We start from the raw sequence: 20,892 nt of genomic DNA, 5'->3' as shown, positions 1-20,892 counted from the left end.
GGGCTTTTCTTGGGAAACAGTCATCAAGCACTTCTTCCTACACACCACCTCACTCTACACGATTGTCACTATACATTAGTGGAGATTTTTGCACAACAGTGATGGAAGTTTCCTCCAAAAGTAACATGAGATACATATTGTGTGAATTTAAATCAATTTCTCTGAGTTTCATACTATTTAAACAACGTTTGTTTTATTTAGCCTTCAAACACAAGCGCACTATTTTTAATCACACATTTGGCTAAAATTAATTAATTTGGTCACTGGAACACAATAATATATTAATGTAGGTAAGATTGCAGCCGTGCAGAACAGACGCTCAAAGGTAGAAACGTGTAAAAAGTCATTTTTGTTAGCAGCTAACCTAGATTAAAAAAAAAAATGTTTTATCCAATTCAATAATGAAAGATTCACTAACTGGAGAGCATAGCAGCAAGCAACTATAGGGTTTAAAATGAATGTTTTAAAGTGACTATGCCTTATTACTAGGACGCCTACAGACACCCAAAGAAATTGCCATTGCTAAAAAAAGAAAAATAAAGCAATGTCTGTGAAGAATAAGTAAGGGAACTTGCAATTTATCAAATAGGGCCAGATTGAACTTCCGTTTTTTTTTCTCACTTTTTTTTGTAATTTAGAGTCCAGGTGCATTATGAAATACTATTCAGAAGATAAAACGCAAATGACTTCTGAATAACCTCTGACTTTAAAAAGAAAAAAAAGCATTGCTCAAGCTCCAGGCAGGACCAGTGGTCATACTGTAGAACCAACATGCTCACAGGTTCTGTCCCTTTTATAGCCAACATGTGTCCCTTTACAGACATGTAAACTGTCAAAATGTCCTTAAGTGAGGACATAACCCTTACCCTGTACCCTCTAACCCAGTATTAGTTGGTCTGGGGTAGGAGCTTCAGCTGCAGGAAATCTGTAAAATGTATGCAAATGTAAGCCATAATGGATCCAACTCTACCCGCCAATTCTGCCAACCTCAGGAGTGTAATTACAGTAGGGAGTAATTTTCAGAAAGTCTTACGAAGAGAAGGCTACAGGTACTGGCCAATGCCTGACACCTTTGATGCAGACAGAGACACACTGAGTGATTACTTATGAGTCTCTGGGTCTTGGATGACATTTTTTCAACTTTATTGGGAAAAACTGCTGAGAAGTCTACTTTGGTAAGGATCACGCTGTGTGTGCTGAATCAAACGATGGTGTAGGGTATGGTGTTTACGTGCTCCCCAGATTGTAATCAAAGAGAAAGGATTCCCTATATAATAGCCCTGCATTATCGACAATCTTCAGAAGAAGATGGAGCACCATCAAACACGTGGCACTATGAAAGTTCTGCTGTGTTTTCTACTGAAGCAACGCTTTTGTTAAAGTATTTCTGCAGCTATGAAATGGGAGCAATTGAAATACCCACAGTACTCCAAAACAATCAAAAGGTGCCCTGCCACACACATTTTAATTGGTTTTAATTGTATTTTATCTCAGGTCCATATGTGTTTCTGTTATGTGGTGAATGTGAAAATGGACTGCTACCTCCTCTTTCAGCTCTAGCCACTGGGAAGAAATAAAAGGAGAAATCAGGCCAATCACAACAGCTGGTCAGTCTGATGTCATGTTGCCTGAGTTCATTACTATTCATGAGCTTGCCCAGTTGCGCTGTGTAAAGGATGCTGTTAGCCAGGCTCTCATTGGCTAGCTGTTAGCCAATCAGAGTCAAGCAGCTTAGCTCGTTGAATATTAATGAGAACTGACAGAAATGAAGTTGAGTCTTACTGCAGGCTTTCTATACCACGCTAGATTACCTTGAAACAAGGCTACCAAGGCATTTTTTCCACAAATAAATGTTACAGTGTCCTTGGTAGAACTTAGAACAGACATTACCACAAAGTAATGGAATTCGTGTGGCAGGGCACCTTTAACCCTCCTGTTTTCCTCGGGTCAAATTTGACCCATTAAAAAAAACTTTCTAAATCAAAACTATGAAAAAAGAACGTTGAAATAAGTCACAAATGTTGAAAACAAAAAGCAGAAGAAAAAAGAAACATTTTTTAAACGCTGAAAAAGTGGCAAAAAAAAACTTCAAAAACATTGGAAAAAACAACAAAAAACTGTTAGAAAATGTACTAAGACATAATTAAACAAATGTCAAAAAAGTGAAAAAAACATTGGAATAAAATAGACAAAAACAAAGAAATAAATGTACAAAAAAAAAAAAAAAAAAAGTCAACCCAGAAAAAGAAGTTAAAGGTTTGACGGTAGGACAACACAAGGGTTAAGACTCCCCTAAAAACAAGCAAATGTCACTTTGTAAGATGTTTTTTTCACATATGTTATACCAATAAAAGCTGTATTTTCGAAAGCTAGAGTATTTGCTCACTCAGTTCCGGACTTGACAAAACATTTTTTTTTTCTTGACTGACAGTCAGTCTTGTATTAGATTCAGCTATTCCAACACTATAGTTCTCACTGCAAATAACGCTGTCAGAGATGAAGCCAACCCCAAAACCACAATGCACAGCTGCATACATAACAGTTACGTTTTTCTGTTATACTGCTATCTCATAAACCATACTGTACAGTTCTTCTTTACAATGTGGTTTATTTAGCAAAGAGAATGGCCATCTTTGGAAATATTGACAGATTTTCACCATGTGATCTATCACCATTGAATCTCTGGCACTCACAGATAAGTAGTCTTCTTACTTTAAATAGGCAAAAGCAAACATGTTTCAGCTAAAAGCCATCATAAGCCTCATCACTTATGCTGATGATGGCTTTTAGCTGAAACCTTTTTTATGCCTACTTCTACACCCTTTGTTAGTTTGTAAGGGATCTTGTGGCTCTGTACAATGTAAAAGCACCAACGGGAGACAGGTTTGGAGTTTTCATTGCTCAGCTAATGTGGTCTTGTCATTGCCATACAGAAGGCTATATCAATAACCTGTCAGCACCTGCAATTGTTATGCTAGCACAGCAAACAGTGGGTAGACATCCGCACTTGAGCGTTCCTTTGGGAAGGCAAGGGGAATCAGAGAGCTAATCAGGGCAGCCAGGACCGTGGAGGTGAATACAAGTGCAACAAGAAAGTGATGCTGATGGGAGTCGACACACGGAATTGGGAGAGGATCAGGAGACACCCCTACTTAAGGAAGCTGTTTCCTCAGCCTGGAAAACTTTGATTTAATGTAATGGAGTCCTCATCATGAGGGTAGCAAGAAAGCAATGGGAATTTGGAAATTTTTTGCCTGGATAGCATGTGAAATAGAAGTAAAAAAAGTTGGAATTTTTGTGTGTATACAGTATTTGAAAATGGTAGCTCTGAACGATGAAATGTTTTTATATATTTCCTGATCCAGTTGTGTGCAATGCTTGTTCTCATTTTCTGGTGTTTTCACAGAGTTGTTTGGGCTGCGTAACAACAGAGTTATTAATGTCCCAGGGATGTAGATAGCAGGTAAATTAATACTAATTCTATGCAGAGATGTACAAATTAGCCGTTTTTTTTCCCAGTGGCTTGTTAGTAAGGAACATCACACACACACACACACACACACACACACACACACACACACACAAAGGTATACGTGAACATGACAAACCTCCCCTCTTAAAGTCATAAAAAACAAACACAGTACACAAGCCAATATATGCACACATGAAAAATTAAAAGAAATGCACACCTACTTCTTAATCTCCCAGCACCTTAAACACAAAGAGGGAGCGAATTATAGAGTTTGAGGACTTGGCTTGCTATCAGAGGGAGGCTACCTCGCTTGTTTGGATGTTAATTAGTTTGGCCTGTTTGCATTTTTATTTATCTGGTGCAGAGAGCTTGAGCTGATAATCTATTCACAGTGATATTGAGAGATAAAACTTGAGCTCAGATGAGGTTGGCCAGTGAAACTGCTGCTTTTCTTAAATTATTCATCAACAGTGCAGCTCTGAGTGGCATCCCGTGCATTTCAAAGTCACTTCAACCGACCGTTTATCTGCTCGAGGTACATGTTGGGGACGTATATCGGCATCTAAGGACGCATTGCTCCCCGTCCCTCTCTGTCTCACCTCTCAGAATCTCCATGATAAATTATGCCCCACTCCATTCCCTTCAGTTGAATTAAAATGCTGTATCGCTCAATAAGCGCGTTCTATATTGAGACGTATTGATATGCATCCAACATGGAGCATGTAATGAGAAGAGATGACATAGTGCCTGGACTGCATGTGCACCTGTCACATACTGCTGGCCAAGTCAGCGCGGCAAAAGACGAAAATGAAGATGAACAGAGCAACACACACACACACATCCCCCCCACCGTGTGTCTGATTTACAAGTTATGGCCTTTTTCCCCTTCATTCCACTGTCATTGAATGAAGATTAGATGGGGCAGATTGCTTTAGACATCAAACATCATACGGCCGATCCGTCATAGCAGTTGCTTTCAGCGCAGCCTCTTATAAAGAGCTTTCTGGATGCATTCACAGTATGAAAAAAAGGAAAACACTCTGCGTTTTCCCAGTGTCCAACCTTGCCTTCAGCCTCTCTAACCTCCCCTGTTTCTCCATTCCACAGTCAACTGATGCTCACTGGGTTGTAAGGGCACTATTTTCTCCCCTTACCCCACCCCCACTTTTTGCTTCCCTTTGCCTATCTTCCTGTTTTCTCTCTCCCTTTTCTTTATCGCCAACTTGTGAATGGCAGCCAATCAGGGGCAAAGTCGCCTCAGCTTCAGCCTCGGTGACATCCACCGCCAGAAGTGATGCACTGCTAGAGAAAGAGAGAGGAGGGGATAGAGAGAAGGGATGGGGGGGAAGGGAGAAACAGAGAAAGACAGAGAGAGAAGGAGAGAGAGAGAGAGAGAGAGAGAGAGAGAGAGAGAGAGAGAGAGAGAGAGAGATGATAGAAAGAAAGTGTAGCGGAGGAAAGGGAGAGAAGCCAGAGAGCGGGGAGAAGAAATGGAGCGAGGGAGGGCAGAGAGAAAGAGAGAAGCATAGAGCGAGTGAGGGAAGCAGGCAAGCGACTCTCTCTCTCTATTTTGCTCTCTCTTGCTCAGACACACACACACCCATACACACTCGCACCAGCTGTGCTGTTGTCAGTCTTGGAATGTAAGCACTGCCGCGAGGAGTCAGATTCTCCACTGCTAAGGAGTAGGAACACAGTACCGTGCACTCAGTGACACAGATGGATGCTAAGCTGTAAAAATCACCAAGGTAAGGTTTTTTTCTGCTGAATGTTAAAGGACATATTTATATTTTTTCTGCCTCCAGACTCCAGGGGATGATGTTTTTTTTTTTCTTTCCCCGCTGTGACGGAGCCCGACTAACGCAGCACTGTGGCTATCTCATAAGAACATCTCAAAAGAAGTGTTGCAACTTCAAAGAGGTCGATAACAGCTAAATTGACTGAAGCAGGAAATGTTTAGATGTCCTGTCCGAATGCTCTAATCTTGTACCTGTCGGTCATAATCTTATTTGTGTACAAGATGTGCAAAAAAACAGAATACGTACGTGGTTGTACCACAGTAGATTGCGGTCACAAATTAGAACTTTAAGCTTATTAATGATGCCTGATAAGACAAACCTAAACATTACTACCATTAAGTCTTTTTTAGCATATATTACATCCCTTTGAATTAATTAAAAAAAAAAGACTTGTGAGCTCGTGACACCTGTCACACAGGGAATAACACGCAACTTTGTAGCATTATAATGTTTGTCATACTGTGCTTTTTTATATATTAGTACTGACGTTGTCACCCAATAAAAAGTGGTTTTCAGATTCCATACAGTGCAATAGAGGATGTCCATGCATGTTATCTACATGAGTAGATGCCTGTGATTGGCTATGTGCTTATTATATATATATATATATATACAAATATATACACAAATAAATAAATAAAAGAATACGTATATGTGCATATGTGTTTGAACCTGTTCCAAGTGTCCATTCCCGGCTCTTTGTGTGTGTGTGTGTGTGTGTGTGTGTGTGTGTGTGTGTGTGTGTGTGTGTGTGTGTGTGTGTGTGCGCGCGTGCGTGCATGTGTAGATGTATCTGTCTGTCTGCTTAGATACAGTGAGCGTGAATCATACTTGTGATGTGCTCTGGGCAGATTTGATGGAGAGGCACTGTACCATTCATATCTCTAAAAACGCATGAAGGTGTTTATCATGGTGTTGGAGCAGTGCAGCGAAAGCAGCCAAGAGTGTTGCTGAGTACGTACATGTGCATATCCTCCACAGCACTAACTTAATCCACCCCTTACTCTTCTTCGCTCTCTCTAAGCGCCTAGTCCTCGGGTGTGCTGCCTCACACACCGACAGCTTTACAGTCACCAAAGTGATATATTAGGGTGTAGTAGTGTGCCGTGCACCGGGTCGTCCATGTAACGCCATTACTGTTTAGTGCAAATTAGCCACTAACACGCTCCCTGAATTATTGTTAGATATCAAGTGACCTTTCGGTGTTCAAATGAAAAGAGGTGGAAATCCATTCTCCCACACATGTACAGAGGCTCTCATGAGCATTCACACAGCTGTTTTTGTATGGATAAAACATGAATATTCATTTGAAAAACACTGTATAGGTTAGTGAGGAAACACGGATCAGGGAAACTGAAATTGGGCTATTCTCTGGACAAATTAATGGTATTAATATGGACATTTTAGCCAGTTTTAATTAAACCCCAGTATTTGAATATCCTCGCAATTTCTTGTGTGAGATTGTATTTTTTTTTATACTAACCTGGAAAGCCTTTCCTTCACATAGTTAGATCTATGGCGAGACATATGGGTAGGTTCCTAATTATTACCTTGTTAAAATGCATACACTCTAAGCCATCTCAATACAATCATTATTTTAAATAATGGAGTGGACTTATGTTACATTTCCAATGTCAACATAAACCTTTCAAGAAAATAAAAAAGGCCCACCCTTTTACTTTTAGAGTAGCTTTTCAACAAGGAAGTGTGCACTGTATCACAAAATTGCTTAGAGGATTTCAAAACATGAGTAAAGCTTGCTGAGGTTTGCCAAAGACTGCAGCCAGTGGAGGCAGACTTGTGAAGGTCTAGGGCTCCACCAAGTGGAGGTTTGTACAGGTGCTGCGTCTTGGTACATCAACGCTCCTAATGCTAGATATACATTTGTCTGTGCTGCGCTGTCAACACCAGCAAGACAGCACTCGAGCTCCTCAGAGTGCCAATCACAAAACACTAGTGTCTTGCACCCAACGCACATGTATGGTTAGTTTGACAATGCAAAAATGCTGCATTTGCCAGCCGTGAATCATGTTATTGGATAAACGGTGCACACACAAGTGATCAAGGCTGCTCATGACACCGGTTTTTTGACCTTGCAACTCTCCTTTACCACGCCCGATTAAAAGTACCTCTGCCTGTTCTTCTTTAGAATGGTCATAAAATATTGTGACTTGTTTAATTCCTTGAAAAAGAACAACATATGGCTACAACTGAAATGGTGTTTGAATGCCAGCCGTTTTAAATGTGGACATTTGGTTTTTGGATGGGAGATTTTAAATCTTGCCGCCCCACCCTTATGCAACACTGCCTCTTTGCTTGGGTTTTAGAGGGGTATGTTTTCTTATAATAATGTGGAATGTATTACGAGAACATTTGATGAAATAAATGTTACCCAGAATGTGACTCATGACTCAAGTCCACTGTCTACTTTAGGCAAATGTTCCCTTTGCTTTAAATGAGAAATATGTCATATTAAGGAACTTTATATGTAGGATAGTAAAAGTGCAATTTTACGTTAAATCCATGCAAAGGGAGTGGTATGTTTTCTCTGGGCCAAAGCTGAAGCAACTGTCTGTACAGGACAGATGGTCAATTTAGGCGTTTATATTCTCCCATGTATAAAGGATTATCAATTTATCATGCATGCAAGACCTCCTGAAAAGATTTCCAAACTAGACTTCTGCAGCACATATTTATTGTCCTAATAAAGTCAAAGAAGGCATGAAAGTGCTTAGTTTCAATGTTGGTGGGTAAGCCTGCGCGTTGAATTTTTGGGATGCATATATACAGATTTATACAGACTAATGTGCTAGGCTGTGCTCTTTCGGGAAGAATATCCTGATGAACAGCTAGTTTATATCTGATCAAAGATCTTCTTATTCAGCAAAACAAGAATGTATAATTTTGCAGATTACAGAAATGGAGCACAGCGGAGCTCTCGCCAGAATGTGTCTTAGCCACGATTAAGAATAACAACACTAGACAACACTTTAAAAAACATATTCAACAATTTGGTCCCTTCACATCTCAGTTTTTTAATGCCAAGCTATTTCAGCGGTCTACATCTTAATCTAATCACGTATACATACATACATATATATATATATATATATATATACATACACATACCTACATACATACATACATACACACATATATATATATACATATTTTTTTTTACACTATTTAATAGGCCAAATGAGTTGAGATAATTCAGCATGTCTATAGGATCTGGCATAGATTCTGCAAGCTCACTCATCCTTTAATGGAGTGTTTGGAAGAATTCTGAAAAGACACACTGGCCTAATGCTTAATAGGCACACCACATCAAAGATTAATATCCAGAATGCTATTAAAACTCAAGGGCAGGCTGGAATGATAATTAGAAAATGCAATCACAAGCATCAGACTAGATTAATCACGAGGCGGCGCTTCCTGATTTCGGGAACGCACGCGTCACATTCATGGCCCATTATGGGCATGCACAAGAAATAAAAAAAGAAAATGTTGCAGTGATCAGCAATTTACAACATTACCTATATTTATTGTAGTGTCTATATTTTATCGCTTCTACTGAAGCAATACATTGACAAAATTAAAATTCATGTCTTGGCATCAGAGAAAGAAACAGCTGTATTTCATATTCTTGTAACAGGTTTATGGATTATTTAAAAGTTTAATAATAACGTTAATAACTATTTGTATAGTACCTTTCATACAATGAAATGCAGCTTAAAGTGCTTCACAATGTGGTATTAAAGCAAAAACAATAATTAAAGAAAAATCTACTTAAACAGACATAAGAGAAGGTCATAAGGAGAGAATGAAAAAAAATCAAAAGGCAACAAAGAAGCACAAAATGAAGCACATTAAATAAATGCCAGGCTGATTAGGTCGGAGTTTGGGCAAGTCTCCCATGCTGCTTCAGGTAGTGAGTACTAAGAGATATCGATTGGTGTGCTTTACTTTAGCCCTAATGACAATGTTCATACATAACAAACTTTGATCAACTCAATCAAAAAGTATTCAGAAGACTTAGAAAGTATGGCAGATTTAACTGAGCGAAGCTGGTCTGAGTGTCTAAGAAAGATCCGAGTGAGCAATGTTTTAGGTTGAGATCTCATTAGGTTATTTCATTTTCTATTCAGGATTACATTCATTTATATTCCGTACTTCACTTTCATCAATGGGACCATAATACTAATTTGTCCATAGAGAGTAACAGGCCCTTTGTTCATGTGAATACTTCCACTGATGATACTGTCCTGATTTAAGAGCTCTGAACAAAAGCAGAGGGATTGCTAAAGTAGCATGTGCCCAACTTTATACAGCATACCCTGAGGTACACAGTGAGTGCTTGTCAGGCTACCTCTGGTCCTCTAGCCCTCGTACGGGAACCCTACTAAATAGGCTCTTTTAGCAAAAGAGGCAAGATTTATTAGGATTAACTTCCAAAAGACCATGAATTATGCATGCACACACAAATTACCTATCAGGACAAGCCGTGGCAGTGACACAGCCTAAGTGACGAAGGAAGACTACCAATACCACAAAATACCTAGTCACAGAGCCTGGGGGGGGGGGGGGGGGGGGGGGGGGGGGGGGGGGGGGATCTATTACCCCCACAGCAGGAGATACAAATAAAAATGTAGCTACATACAGGCTGGTCTAGGAGCACAATGGACAAAGGCATCACTATAAAACACTTGACTGAAACTATTAAAATACACTCAGTGTTTGAGCATCATCGGTAATGTGCCAGGTAGCTGCAGTGAGTAAACTTAATTTGACAAATGTGCTGTGACGATTGCAGTGCCCTGTTGACACATTTAGATTGCAGTGGCTTTTATATATTTTTTTCAGTCATTAATCACGCCCTTAGAAGTTTGTCTAATGACCCCTACTGCATTAGCTTTGCATACTTTCTCATCATTATACTATTTAAATTTCATTAAACAAGTCTGCCCAAATTGGTATCTAAACAAGGGTTAAATCGTTTTAGAATAATGCTCATTAATTTGTACTTTTTCCATTTAACAACCACTATATTTAAATGTTTTTGGAGTTCATTCATTTTAGACAAATCCAATCACAGAATTAGGCCGGTGAAACGCTCCTTCACTCGCACAATGCATATTTGGTGAGTGCAGAATTAGCTGCTGCCCTGATAAAGCCCAAATTGAAATAGAGAAATGGTATTCAGAAATGGCATTTTGTGTAAGTGATGCCCTATGGTAGTCTGCAATCTGCCTCAATGGATCTTTACTGGCTAGGGGTTGAAGCCTATTATAAACGAGATACACAAGTGTCATAAAAAGTCCTTCTTTACTAAAGTGTCTTCTTTTCACAGGGATCCGAAGGACATCAAAGAGAGGAATACAATGTCTGTTCTGTTGACACTGTCTTCCAGTGTTCATCCAATCAGAAGCTCATTACCATAATTCAGAAGTCATCCAGTACATTTCCCTGCCGATTGGATACCATGATAACCAATCAGGTTCTGCTTCTCCTGATGATCTCTATCCTGTGGCCCACTACTGCCCTGCCTTTCACACGTGGGAATATTGGGAATCTGTTTGGAATGCCAGAGAGTGATGGCAGGATTCTTCAGCGCTCCAAACGTGGATGGATGTGGAATCAATTCTTTCTGCTGGAGGAGTATGCAGGAAATGACCATCAATATGTCGGCAAGGTACCCTGTTTAAACACATTGTCTGCAGACTAATTATAGAAGGTTTAGCTTGTTGAAGTAGTGTTTGATGTAATTGGCTGAAGACAAATGGGCTGCCAGAAATCTGGCTGTTACAGGCATAGTTAACTAGAGCTATCAGATACACAGCGAGTGCACAGAAACCCTCGTCCTAAACCCTTGAACACTTCTTTTTGGAAAGTACTTTTAATCGCATGGTTTGCTCAGTGAAAAAAACATACTATTACTGTTTACTTAAAATCTAAATTACACTGATATATTGTTGTGCAGATTTTTGGCCTTCAATTACCGGAAGAAATATTTCGGCAATACCCAAAACACAAGGTGCATTTTTTAACATTAAATCATTGTCATCATACGAGCTTCACACCACTTCTCAAATCAGTCAATAGTACCAAGGGTACATGAGTCACGAGCTGAAGCTCCCTGTTGGCAAGCCCTGTTCAAAAGAAAATCACTTTTCTTTATTTCAAAATGTCCACATAAAGAGGTCCATTTGGTACAACAAAAATACTGAATTTGGTACCCAGTCCTATAGGAGTGGGTACCAAATTCAATACTTTATTAGGCACCAACCAAATTGCCTACTAAGTATCAAGTATCGAAAAATGCCTCGTCATTAAATCTCATGTTTAGATACGTGGAGATAAGGAGAAAATCTCATCAGCGTCAGCAAGCCAATGAGCATGCGGCATGCTTCTACCAAGATGTAATAATGCTGCTGATTGGCTGTCTATTGTTACACGTCATAGAGACACGCAGGAAAATCATTACGTTACGTACAGAGACAGGGCTGGACATAAGTACACACATATGTGTCGTAACGCTTAATGCTGTAATTTCCCTTTGTTAAAATGGATTTCATGAAATGTTTATTGAAAAAAGTATGAATCAGGAAACGGTTGTGACTGTTTTGGTACCACAGGGGTGGGGAAATGTTTAAGGCTTAAGCATGGAATGACTACACAATAAAAAACCTCAGTAAAGAAAACATTTCATTAAAATCTGTGTGTGACAAATAAATGTCAAAATCTAACAAACTCAGATTTATATGTCTACTTTTTAAAATTGCGCATGGAAATGTAAATTAAATATTTTTTTGATGCATCGTTAATCGGTTTACAATCGAATCGACATCTGAATCGGAATCGTGAGGTGCCCAGAGCTTCCCACCCGTAGGTATCACATTTTTTTAAATGATACCCATTCCTGCAGGTACATAGACATCTGCCCACATGGCGAGGAGAAACCAATACAATTAGTAGAAAGCAATGCCTGCTGCTCTCTAACTGCAAATGCTACATGCTTTCATAAAAAGGTTCACCAACATAACACGTTCCTGGGAGCCAAACATGCAACTGCATTTGAAGGAGCTACTTTACTTTGTATACAAGTTTGACAAATACTGTAATTCAATGGGTGATTAAAAAAAACTAAAAAAACATACAACCACAGATTGGGTACAAACTCAATTATCAATAGCAGACCAAGGCAAATCAGACTCAAAACATGCATACTTATAAAACCATTCTCAGATGTCAGAAGAGATGTTTCAGAAAACAGCTCTCGCAAGACACCTTTCGCCGTATAATCAGAGTAAAAAAAGAAGAGTTTCAGGACAATGCTCCTCCTCCCCTCACGCCCAGATTAGAGAGCTTCTTGCCAGCTCACCCATGCTAGCACTATAAAGACAGGTGTGATGGGAAACGCTACAGTTATCAACTCGAGGGAGGGAAATGAGGTGACTGTCGACAGCCAATTTTCTCAGAAGAAGCTGGCTTTCATCACACACCTCATTCTCCGGAGTAAACAAGTGTCTTGTGCAAGGTTGAGTAGGGGGATATGACAACTTCTTTTGAAAAAACCATCATCCTGATGTGGTGAAAGGAAAGGAACAGCAAAAATAAATGGAATATGGAGAGAAGGAGGAGGAAGAAAACATATCAATCAAAAAGGCCAATGAAATTCACCTAGCTGTGTTATGTAATGAGGCAGCAAAGCAAATGCTAACTATAAATGGGGCCGTTCCTTGATATGTCGGTGACTGGTGCGACTCTTTGATGCTCTATGGCGCCCAACTTCTGTGCCGTGACAGCAATCCCATCACCAGTTCCCTACTCTTCCTGTGTCCAATATCATTCACTGTTAAACTGTCAGAAAAACATGTGGCTGTAATAAATTACTGGAGGAGGGTGGGGGGGCATTGTGCAGACACATACTGCCATTCTGCTTTACAGAAGGAGCTGCAGTGATCCATATCACTAATTCAATCAGTTTAACTTTAGAGTTTTATGTAGAGAGACAGACTGGGATGGCAGAGACAATATGATAATATAAAGTGTAAGGATAGATACATAAATATAGAGACCAAATCAAAGAATGGATAGATAGAAAATAAGCCATCAGTTAATCAACAGTAAAATAATTTGCACATTTTTTTTTCCTAAACTTAATATATGAAGGTTTTACTGTAAACTTTGAGACAGACAAAACACGAATGATGACAACATTGCCGTGGCCTCTGAGAAATTGTGAATGCCATTTCCTTCCACCCTTTCTTTAAAACTTCAGTTAATAAAGAAATAAGTGGGCACATTGATCAATAACAAAAATAGTCATTAGTTAAAGCCCTAAAAAGAAGTTGCAAGTGGATAGAAAACAAGTTGATGGAGAGATATTAGATCTGTGATGATTCAAGTCAAGTTAATTCATCAAAAAGTAAATACACAGTAAATGATTCCTATATATACATATTTTTTTGTTTTTATTTGTTTTTGACCGTTTGTGTAATTTCATGTGCAAAAAGGCCAATCGAGGTATGCTGCCAGCCACTGCTTTGTGTAAGTGTTAATTGATTTTCTTTGGCTTGTGGACTGTTAGAAAAAAAACAACCAATTTCAAGACACCGCCTTAGGCCCTGGGCAATTATAATGGAATTTGTTTTTTACCATTTTGAGAAATTTTGTGGACAAAGAAAATTACTTATAGATACAGCAAGAGAAAAAATGGGAGTACAATGACAATGGTAGACAGACAAACAAATAAGAGAGGTAGATGGACGGAGAGTAAAAAAAACAAGGGACCAAATGCAAAAACACTCTCATGCCCGGCACAAAGCCATCACGGCCTTGATGGCCCTCCTCATAAAGATCATTTAATGGCCTTTGCAGTGCACTGTGGGAAACCTTGTTTATTTCACATCCAACCAAACCTCTCCAATCAACCCACACACACTCACTCACTGTCAATTGAAGTTGATTTCTTGATTACGGCAATCAAATCTGATGTAAAGAACAGCCACACTCTTGTCTAGCTCACTTTTTAACTGAAATGGAGGCAGTGCACCACTGGGACTGCACTATATAACAAATGCAGCTCATATTGCTTATCAAGGTGTTAAAAATGCATGCTGCTTTGAAGCCTACATTTTGAGTGGTGCTGACAGATACCTCACAGAATCATAAGAAAAATAACTGCATTAGCAAGAGTAAGGTTTGGAGCACTTACTCAGCAGCTATTGTCAACACTGAAAAAAGAGCATGGTGTATTTAGTGATTGTAAATATGCTATGCAGTGGCTGTGCAATGTATCAGGCTTAAATCCCTTAAATCTCATTTTAACTGACTTTCACGGGGCCATCAATGAGTGTGAGCACTCAGTGTGTGCAGCTGTGGTGCCCTACTTCTTAAGCAGGGCTGTGAAGTGTGAACACTTGCAATGTGGAGCAACACAACCACAAACTTTGGATTTTGGAGCGTTTGAGTGATGTGCTTGAAGTGAACTAAATCCTATTAAACCCTGGATACACTATATTGTCTTGTGCTTTGCAAAGGAAACGTGCAGCTCTAAATTAGAAAATTCAAGGTAGCTCACTTTGTTGTGTTAATATTTTTTGCCAGTAAGTCTCCTTGAGATTTCACAAGGCCTTGTTCGATACATTTTTGCATGAATTTTGCAGAGCTCTGAAAACTACAAAGCACTCTGGAGATATTGTAAGTTCCAACTTTAACCTGCATAATATACATTATAGTTTGGTGTCCCAATTGTAAAGAATGTTTGCCTATGACTTAAGAGACAGTGGGAACAAGGGAAGGAGAGTAATTATTCTGTATCCATTCTGCACTCTATTTTGCTATCTCCTCTTTGCAGCAGCGAGCAATGCTTACCAGAGACCTGACAAGAATTGCCAATGATTTTGCCGCTTTACTGACAATTCCTCAGTGTTTGTGCAAGGCGATTTAACTCATCAAGGCTCTCTTCTGTGCTTCTGTTGTAAGGCCTTGAAAAGGCTGTGTTTGTGCTGCAAGGCCTTGAAAGGAGAGCCACTAAATCTCTGCAAATATAGTGCGGTATGGTGCTAACATTTGATTTTCTTAAGGCTGTGTGGAAAACACTTTGTGGCACACTTTGTCAAGTGTATCAATAATCGTTTTTTATAGCTGTACTAGATTTAACATGTTTGCAATACATGTTAGGTGCAGAGTTTAGTTTACTTTAACATGTAAACCTTGCCTTTGGTATATGTCAATCAAAATCAATTTAGCTTGGTTAATTCACTTTAAGTCACTACGCTGAATCTATTATTACCAATTTCTATGAGACCTCCCTAGTCTGTCTAACACCTTTTCTGATTTAAGATTGAACATTGGGGATCAATCAAGAGGCGTGATCAACAGGCATATTTCAAATGACTTTGGCGTTTGGTGGCTGCTATGTTCACCATAAACAAGAAGCTGCTTGGTCGATTCTCTATTGTCATTGTGTTAAACCAGCCGATAGGGCGCCAGGTCGATAAGCCAGTTTGTGATTGGTTCCCGCAAAATTGTGAACGGGAGCAGGATAGATAAATGTACAGGTTTCCAGACCGAGCTGCAGGGCAGAGTGGGCGGGGTTTAACCAGTCTAAGACATCCCTGCTGAAATCAAATCGTAAAACGTCCACGTTGCTGGTCGATTTAGATGTACAGGAGTGCCATTATTTTTTAGATGGCATGTTATCTCATAATGACTTGGTACACATTGCTTACTTCTGCAAAAGGTCTCCTTATTTGCACTACCACTCAGTAAGAAATATATGGAAAGAAGAGTTGTTTACCCATCCATGATTATGAAGTTGACAGCAGACACCCAATAATTAGCAAAAGTGGGAGGTAAGGGCTTGGATGTCCCCAAGTATAGCAGGAATATGTAAAATGCATACCACAAGGTTCTACAAAGACTGTACAGTTCCTATTATCCCGTAGACAGCTTGGCTGCATAGGGTGCAGGCTCCTTTGATGGCTTGTTGTTTGTTGCTTCTCGGGTTCCTTTTTACAGGATTAACAAGCACGACTGGAAATATGGTAATAATCAGATGAAAACTACCGAAGAAAACAATCAAAAGTTTTGGAAGAATACAATTCTTGTGGTCTGTCTTGGAAATTGTATTGGGCTAATTGTCACATAGGAAGCATAGAGGTGTCTTTGAATGGCAAGAGTTCTGAATATTAGTAACGACATTTGTCCAGCATTGCTTAGTGTATGTCCTAATCCTGCAGCCAATATACAGTACCACTGCACAGACAGTGAATTTCAAGGTAGAAAAAAGGTGACTGTGGCACTATAAAATATAGACTATACACAGTTCTTTTCTTCCTGTGAGTAAATGCACATACCACATATATAAAACTGATCTGAATGAATAAATTCATATAGACATCATGCTGCTCACCATAACTAGCCTGCCATTTGAAGTCAATAGCAGTAGCATCCTTCCCATCTATAACATCTCATAAATCACAGCTCCGGAGAGAATTCATATCCACAAACAATGAATAGTCTGTCCCTTGAACACAATTACATGTGACAATTCAGAATGACTGATATTCCTCTTTATGGACTATGGATAATGGAGTACATGTGCATCAGAATATTTTCAAAAACAAACGCCAAATACTGCGCATATTGTTGATTTAAACTTGACAGCATCTTGTTTTCGCATAAGTCCCATTTGCCTGAGAATAGCAAGCAATATAATTCGAATTTCCATTCAAAGTTGTACCGTTGATATCACTCTTCCAACTGTGGGGGTAAAAAAAATAATTAGTTTCCTCACAGCACGCCGACATTAATATTAATAAGTAGCTGACGTACTGTACATCTGTGTCCCTAACTTCATGTCATTTGAAATGTGAACCCATGAGATAGTGCTCTAAATATATCTGCTGACAGATCCAGTACAGTAATGAGCTTGAATCAAGTGGCTGTCACAGTATGCCGCCGTTACTCCTTCATGACACTTGGTCAAGGTGACGGATAGGTCATAGGTGACTAATTTTAGCAATTGTTGCTGTAGGTCAGGTTTTCATCATTTTTCAAAGGCACAATTTGGAAGAGCAATCTAAGACTAATTTGAGCTGAGCAAATGGAGTATGTCACACTTGACACTGTGGGTGCCAAAGCAATGTTCTGTTCTGAGAGTGAAAGAGATAGATCCCTGAGTGGGTTCAGGGCATCATTTCAGCATTCAGAGGGGTGGCACAAGGTTTTCATGCATCTCGATTATGGTGTAAATGTAGTGGAGGCCCCCTTGGCCAAACAGTACAGTAGATTCAATTTATTCATTCCCAAGGAAGTTATGTAGCATGCACTGTTTATTTACTGCATGTTGTGTGAATGAACTCGAGGATGAAGAAAACAAACTAACCCAAGTGTTGAGATACAGCTGCAACTAGATAAAGAAAAAATGTATCAAGAAAAAAAAGAGGAAAGTTTCCAAATGTTACCTTAAACTAATGCATACAATAGTTAGATAAATAATAGCTGAATAAAAAATAAAATAAAAAAAGAGAACTGCCAACCAAGCCATTAAGCTAAAATTTAAGATATGTAGAAAAAAACTCTCTCAGTAATGCCTAAAAAGAAAAACTAATTTGGGATTACTCCTAAACTGGGAGACTCATGGCCAGACATTTATTTATTTGTCTGTTTAGTATTTAAGTATCTTCTTTTTAGCCACAGTAAAAAAATAAACTCATTGCAAATAGACTTGAAGTTAGCACCAAGGGAGGCAATGATTTTTTATTATGTGGAGAGGTGTTCAAGGGCAAGGTTTAGGATCTGTAAATATTCTGAGTAACTCTTTTTCTATTAGTTTAACTTAAGTTTTAAGTTTCCATTAGTCTGAAGTACACGCCAGAAGATTTTGTATTTACAACCCCATACAACATTGCTATATGAGGTGGTGATGGCACAGTGGATACGTGGGAGTCCTGGGTTTGATTTCCACCGCAAACTTCAACCAATGTGTCCCTGAGCAAGACACTTAACCTCTAGTTGCTCCAGAGGCGTGTAGCCTCTGATATATATATATATATATACAGCAATATATATACAGCAATATATATACAGCAATTGAAAGTCGCTTTGGATAAAAGTGTCAGCTAGATGACATGTAATGTAATGTATTTGTACAAGTTTGATTCTTAATGTATAAAATGTGTCTCTTTACTTTTCAGCTGCACTCCAACATGGACAAAGGTGATGGCAATGTGAGGTATGTTCTGACTGGAGAAGGGGCAGGCACCCTGTTCCTGATTGATGAGAGGTCTGGGGATATTCATGCCACCAAGAGGCTGGACAGGGAAGAGAAAGCTATGTACACGCTCATTGCTAAGGTCCTGGATAGGAAAACCAATGCAGAGCTGGAGCCTGACACTGAATTCAACATAAAAATCCACGATATTAACGACAACGAGCCAAAATTTGCAAAGGAAATCTACTTCGCCAGTGTTCCTGAAATGTCTGAAGTTGGTAAGTTATGATTCGTTTTAGGTTTTTTTAAAAGATGGCTGGATTGTTGCGGCACAAATTCCCAACGTTTTCCGACTGGGATTTGCTGCTTTTCCATGTTTGATATTGTAAACTGTTGATTTACAGTTCATTAGTAGTTGTTGATTAGTTGGACAAAACTTCCTATTTGAAGAAGCCCCCATAGACTTTGGTAAAAAAAAAACATTTTTTGTTGCATTTTACTTTTGTAATTTCAGTGGAATAAACTATCTAGAAAAAAAACTGCAGATAAAACTATTAATTCAATAATAATAGGTCGCAGCCACACTTTATTTGTGTATATATTTATGTATTCATACATTTATGTCATCATATAATTAATACAATGCTGCAATAAACACTTTTCAGGCAATGTAGAAAAACCAGTCAACAGTGTTGTTCATCAGTCGGATGCACTGTCCCATTGTGACGCTGTATTCAGTTCTTCAAAGCTATTTACTGGTTTTGTGTGTGTTATTTGTTTGGTCAGGCTCATTGGGTATTCATAACTAGTAATGCCATTTGCCATTTTAATAGGCAGTAGAAATATTGAAAGTTTAGATTGTCAAAGTCTTTCCAATTAAAGATTTGCTTCATTGCGCTTCACGTCAAGTCATATAAATAAAGCAATTGGCAAGAATATAAACAAAGCTTATGAAAAGAATGCATGCAGCTTGAAATCAATCCTCAATTATGCAACCACAAATTAATACACAGGAGCAATCAAGGGTAAATCAAAACCCAATTGTCTCATATGACAAATAACAATGGCCTATTTGAAATTCCTAATGCACTGTTCTTAAATTTCTCGGCTGCATGGATACTGGCAAAAGGTGGGTCAGGGTCACCAGTACTCGTCTCAGGAATGATAAACTGCCTTATATGTTCAGACTGAACACACTGGTTAATCAGCCCAGCCAACCATGAAATATCAGCAGCTCCCTTTTATCCTATCAGTGCTGGGACTAAGTGGGACAGATGTTCACGGGTTCATTAGTATGCACGGAGACAGTCTGACCCAAACAGGACACGGCAGAGGTCTCCTGAATGCCAAGGACATTATTTCAATGTGGAGTTATTGAAACGCTTGGGTGGTTTATGCAGGACTTCATATGGAAGTGACTCAATGACAAAATATCTGAGACGAAAATATCTCCTAATAAGCGTACATATTTGATGGTTTCATCGTTTTTATGTACTTAGCACAGAAATGACACGTATCCAAGCACCTATTTCCTGTGGCTGTGGAGGCTCATGTGTAGGGTTCCTGAGTTTGGGGTTTTAGTGATATGATACAGTAGGTGATAATGTTTAATATTGGCAAAATCTCTTAGCTGGGTGTCATCCCAGCTGATAACACCAACATAGTGTCCCTGAGCACAGTCCTTATATTCCGGTTGTCAGTGTTTATCTAATGTTGCAACACCTCTGGCTCTGACAACAGAGGTCAGAAAGAGATGCATCAGTAATATGGCGTTGCTAAGGTAAAAGCAACAATGGCTGTGTGAGCAACCAGTGTACTTTTAGCCAGGAGTCTGTAAAGATATGTAATTGATGTCTAGATTTTCTATTTAAGTGTTTCACAACCCAAGTTTATAATAATTCAACATTACATTTAGTTGTACTAATGTCCCAATCCCAATATCAGAGCCAATATATATATATATATTTTTACTGATCGGGGATCGGCACTCACCCGCGTTTACCACACCCCGATAATGTACATACATCAGCTTGTAGTGATCACAGCTTTTTATCCATACATGCCCTGCACCAACGACACACGACTGCCTGGAATGCCGGAATTCTTTAACCAAGATGGGCGTGGCACCTCACCAGTGTCATTCCAGAGAGTGTCTCGTAGCTTGCCAGCCCTTGGCAACAAGTCCAAAAAAGCCTCTTAGTTCCCTTTTTTTTCTCAGCAGAAGATTGAGTTGATTCTCCACAGTTCTTAGCTTTGTTGTTTAGTTAATTGTTTTTGAAAAAAAAACTTGTGTGCTATTATCTGAGCAACTACAAGTTTCGAATTGGGACTCGTTTCAGAGGATATTCAGTATATAACTATTAAATATTATATATATATATATATATATATATATATAT

At 39.0% G+C, this 20,892-nt stretch overlaps 1 protein-coding gene and 1 long non-coding RNA gene across 2 annotated transcripts in view; one reads left to right on the top strand and one right to left on the bottom strand.

Annotated features, from left to right (window-relative positions):
• Positions 1–352: 352 nt before the first annotated feature.
• Positions 353–20,892, bottom strand: part of LOC117938015 — a 20,799-nt gene continuing 259 nt past the window's right edge. Inside the window, exons 2-3 of the long non-coding RNA XR_004655306.1 lie at positions 18,284–18,290; positions 353–364 (exon numbers count right to left, since the gene is read on the bottom strand). This is a non-coding gene — a long non-coding RNA (uncharacterized LOC117938015). The remainder of the gene's footprint in view (positions 365–18,283; positions 18,291–20,892) is intronic.
• Positions 4,961–20,892, top strand: part of cdh10a (cadherin 10, type 2a (T2-cadherin)) — a 32,288-nt gene continuing 16,356 nt past the window's right edge. The window contains exons 1-3 of the mRNA XM_034862330.1: positions 4,961–5,220; positions 10,622–10,963; positions 18,477–18,771. Coding sequence (XP_034718221.1) covers positions 10,754–10,963; positions 18,477–18,771 — 505 coding nt within the window. The 5' untranslated portion in view covers positions 4,961–5,220; positions 10,622–10,753. The remainder of the gene's footprint in view (positions 5,221–10,621; positions 10,964–18,476; positions 18,772–20,892) is intronic.

Source organism: Etheostoma cragini, chromosome 22, assembly GCF_013103735.1.
Source record: "Etheostoma cragini isolate CJK2018 chromosome 22, CSU_Ecrag_1.0, whole genome shotgun sequence".
NCBI classification, from domain to species: Eukaryota; Metazoa; Chordata; class Actinopteri; order Perciformes; family Percidae; genus Etheostoma; species Etheostoma cragini.
The sequence above is the reverse complement of the archived record's forward strand: the minus strand, read 5'-3'. Positions and strand labels throughout refer to the sequence as shown.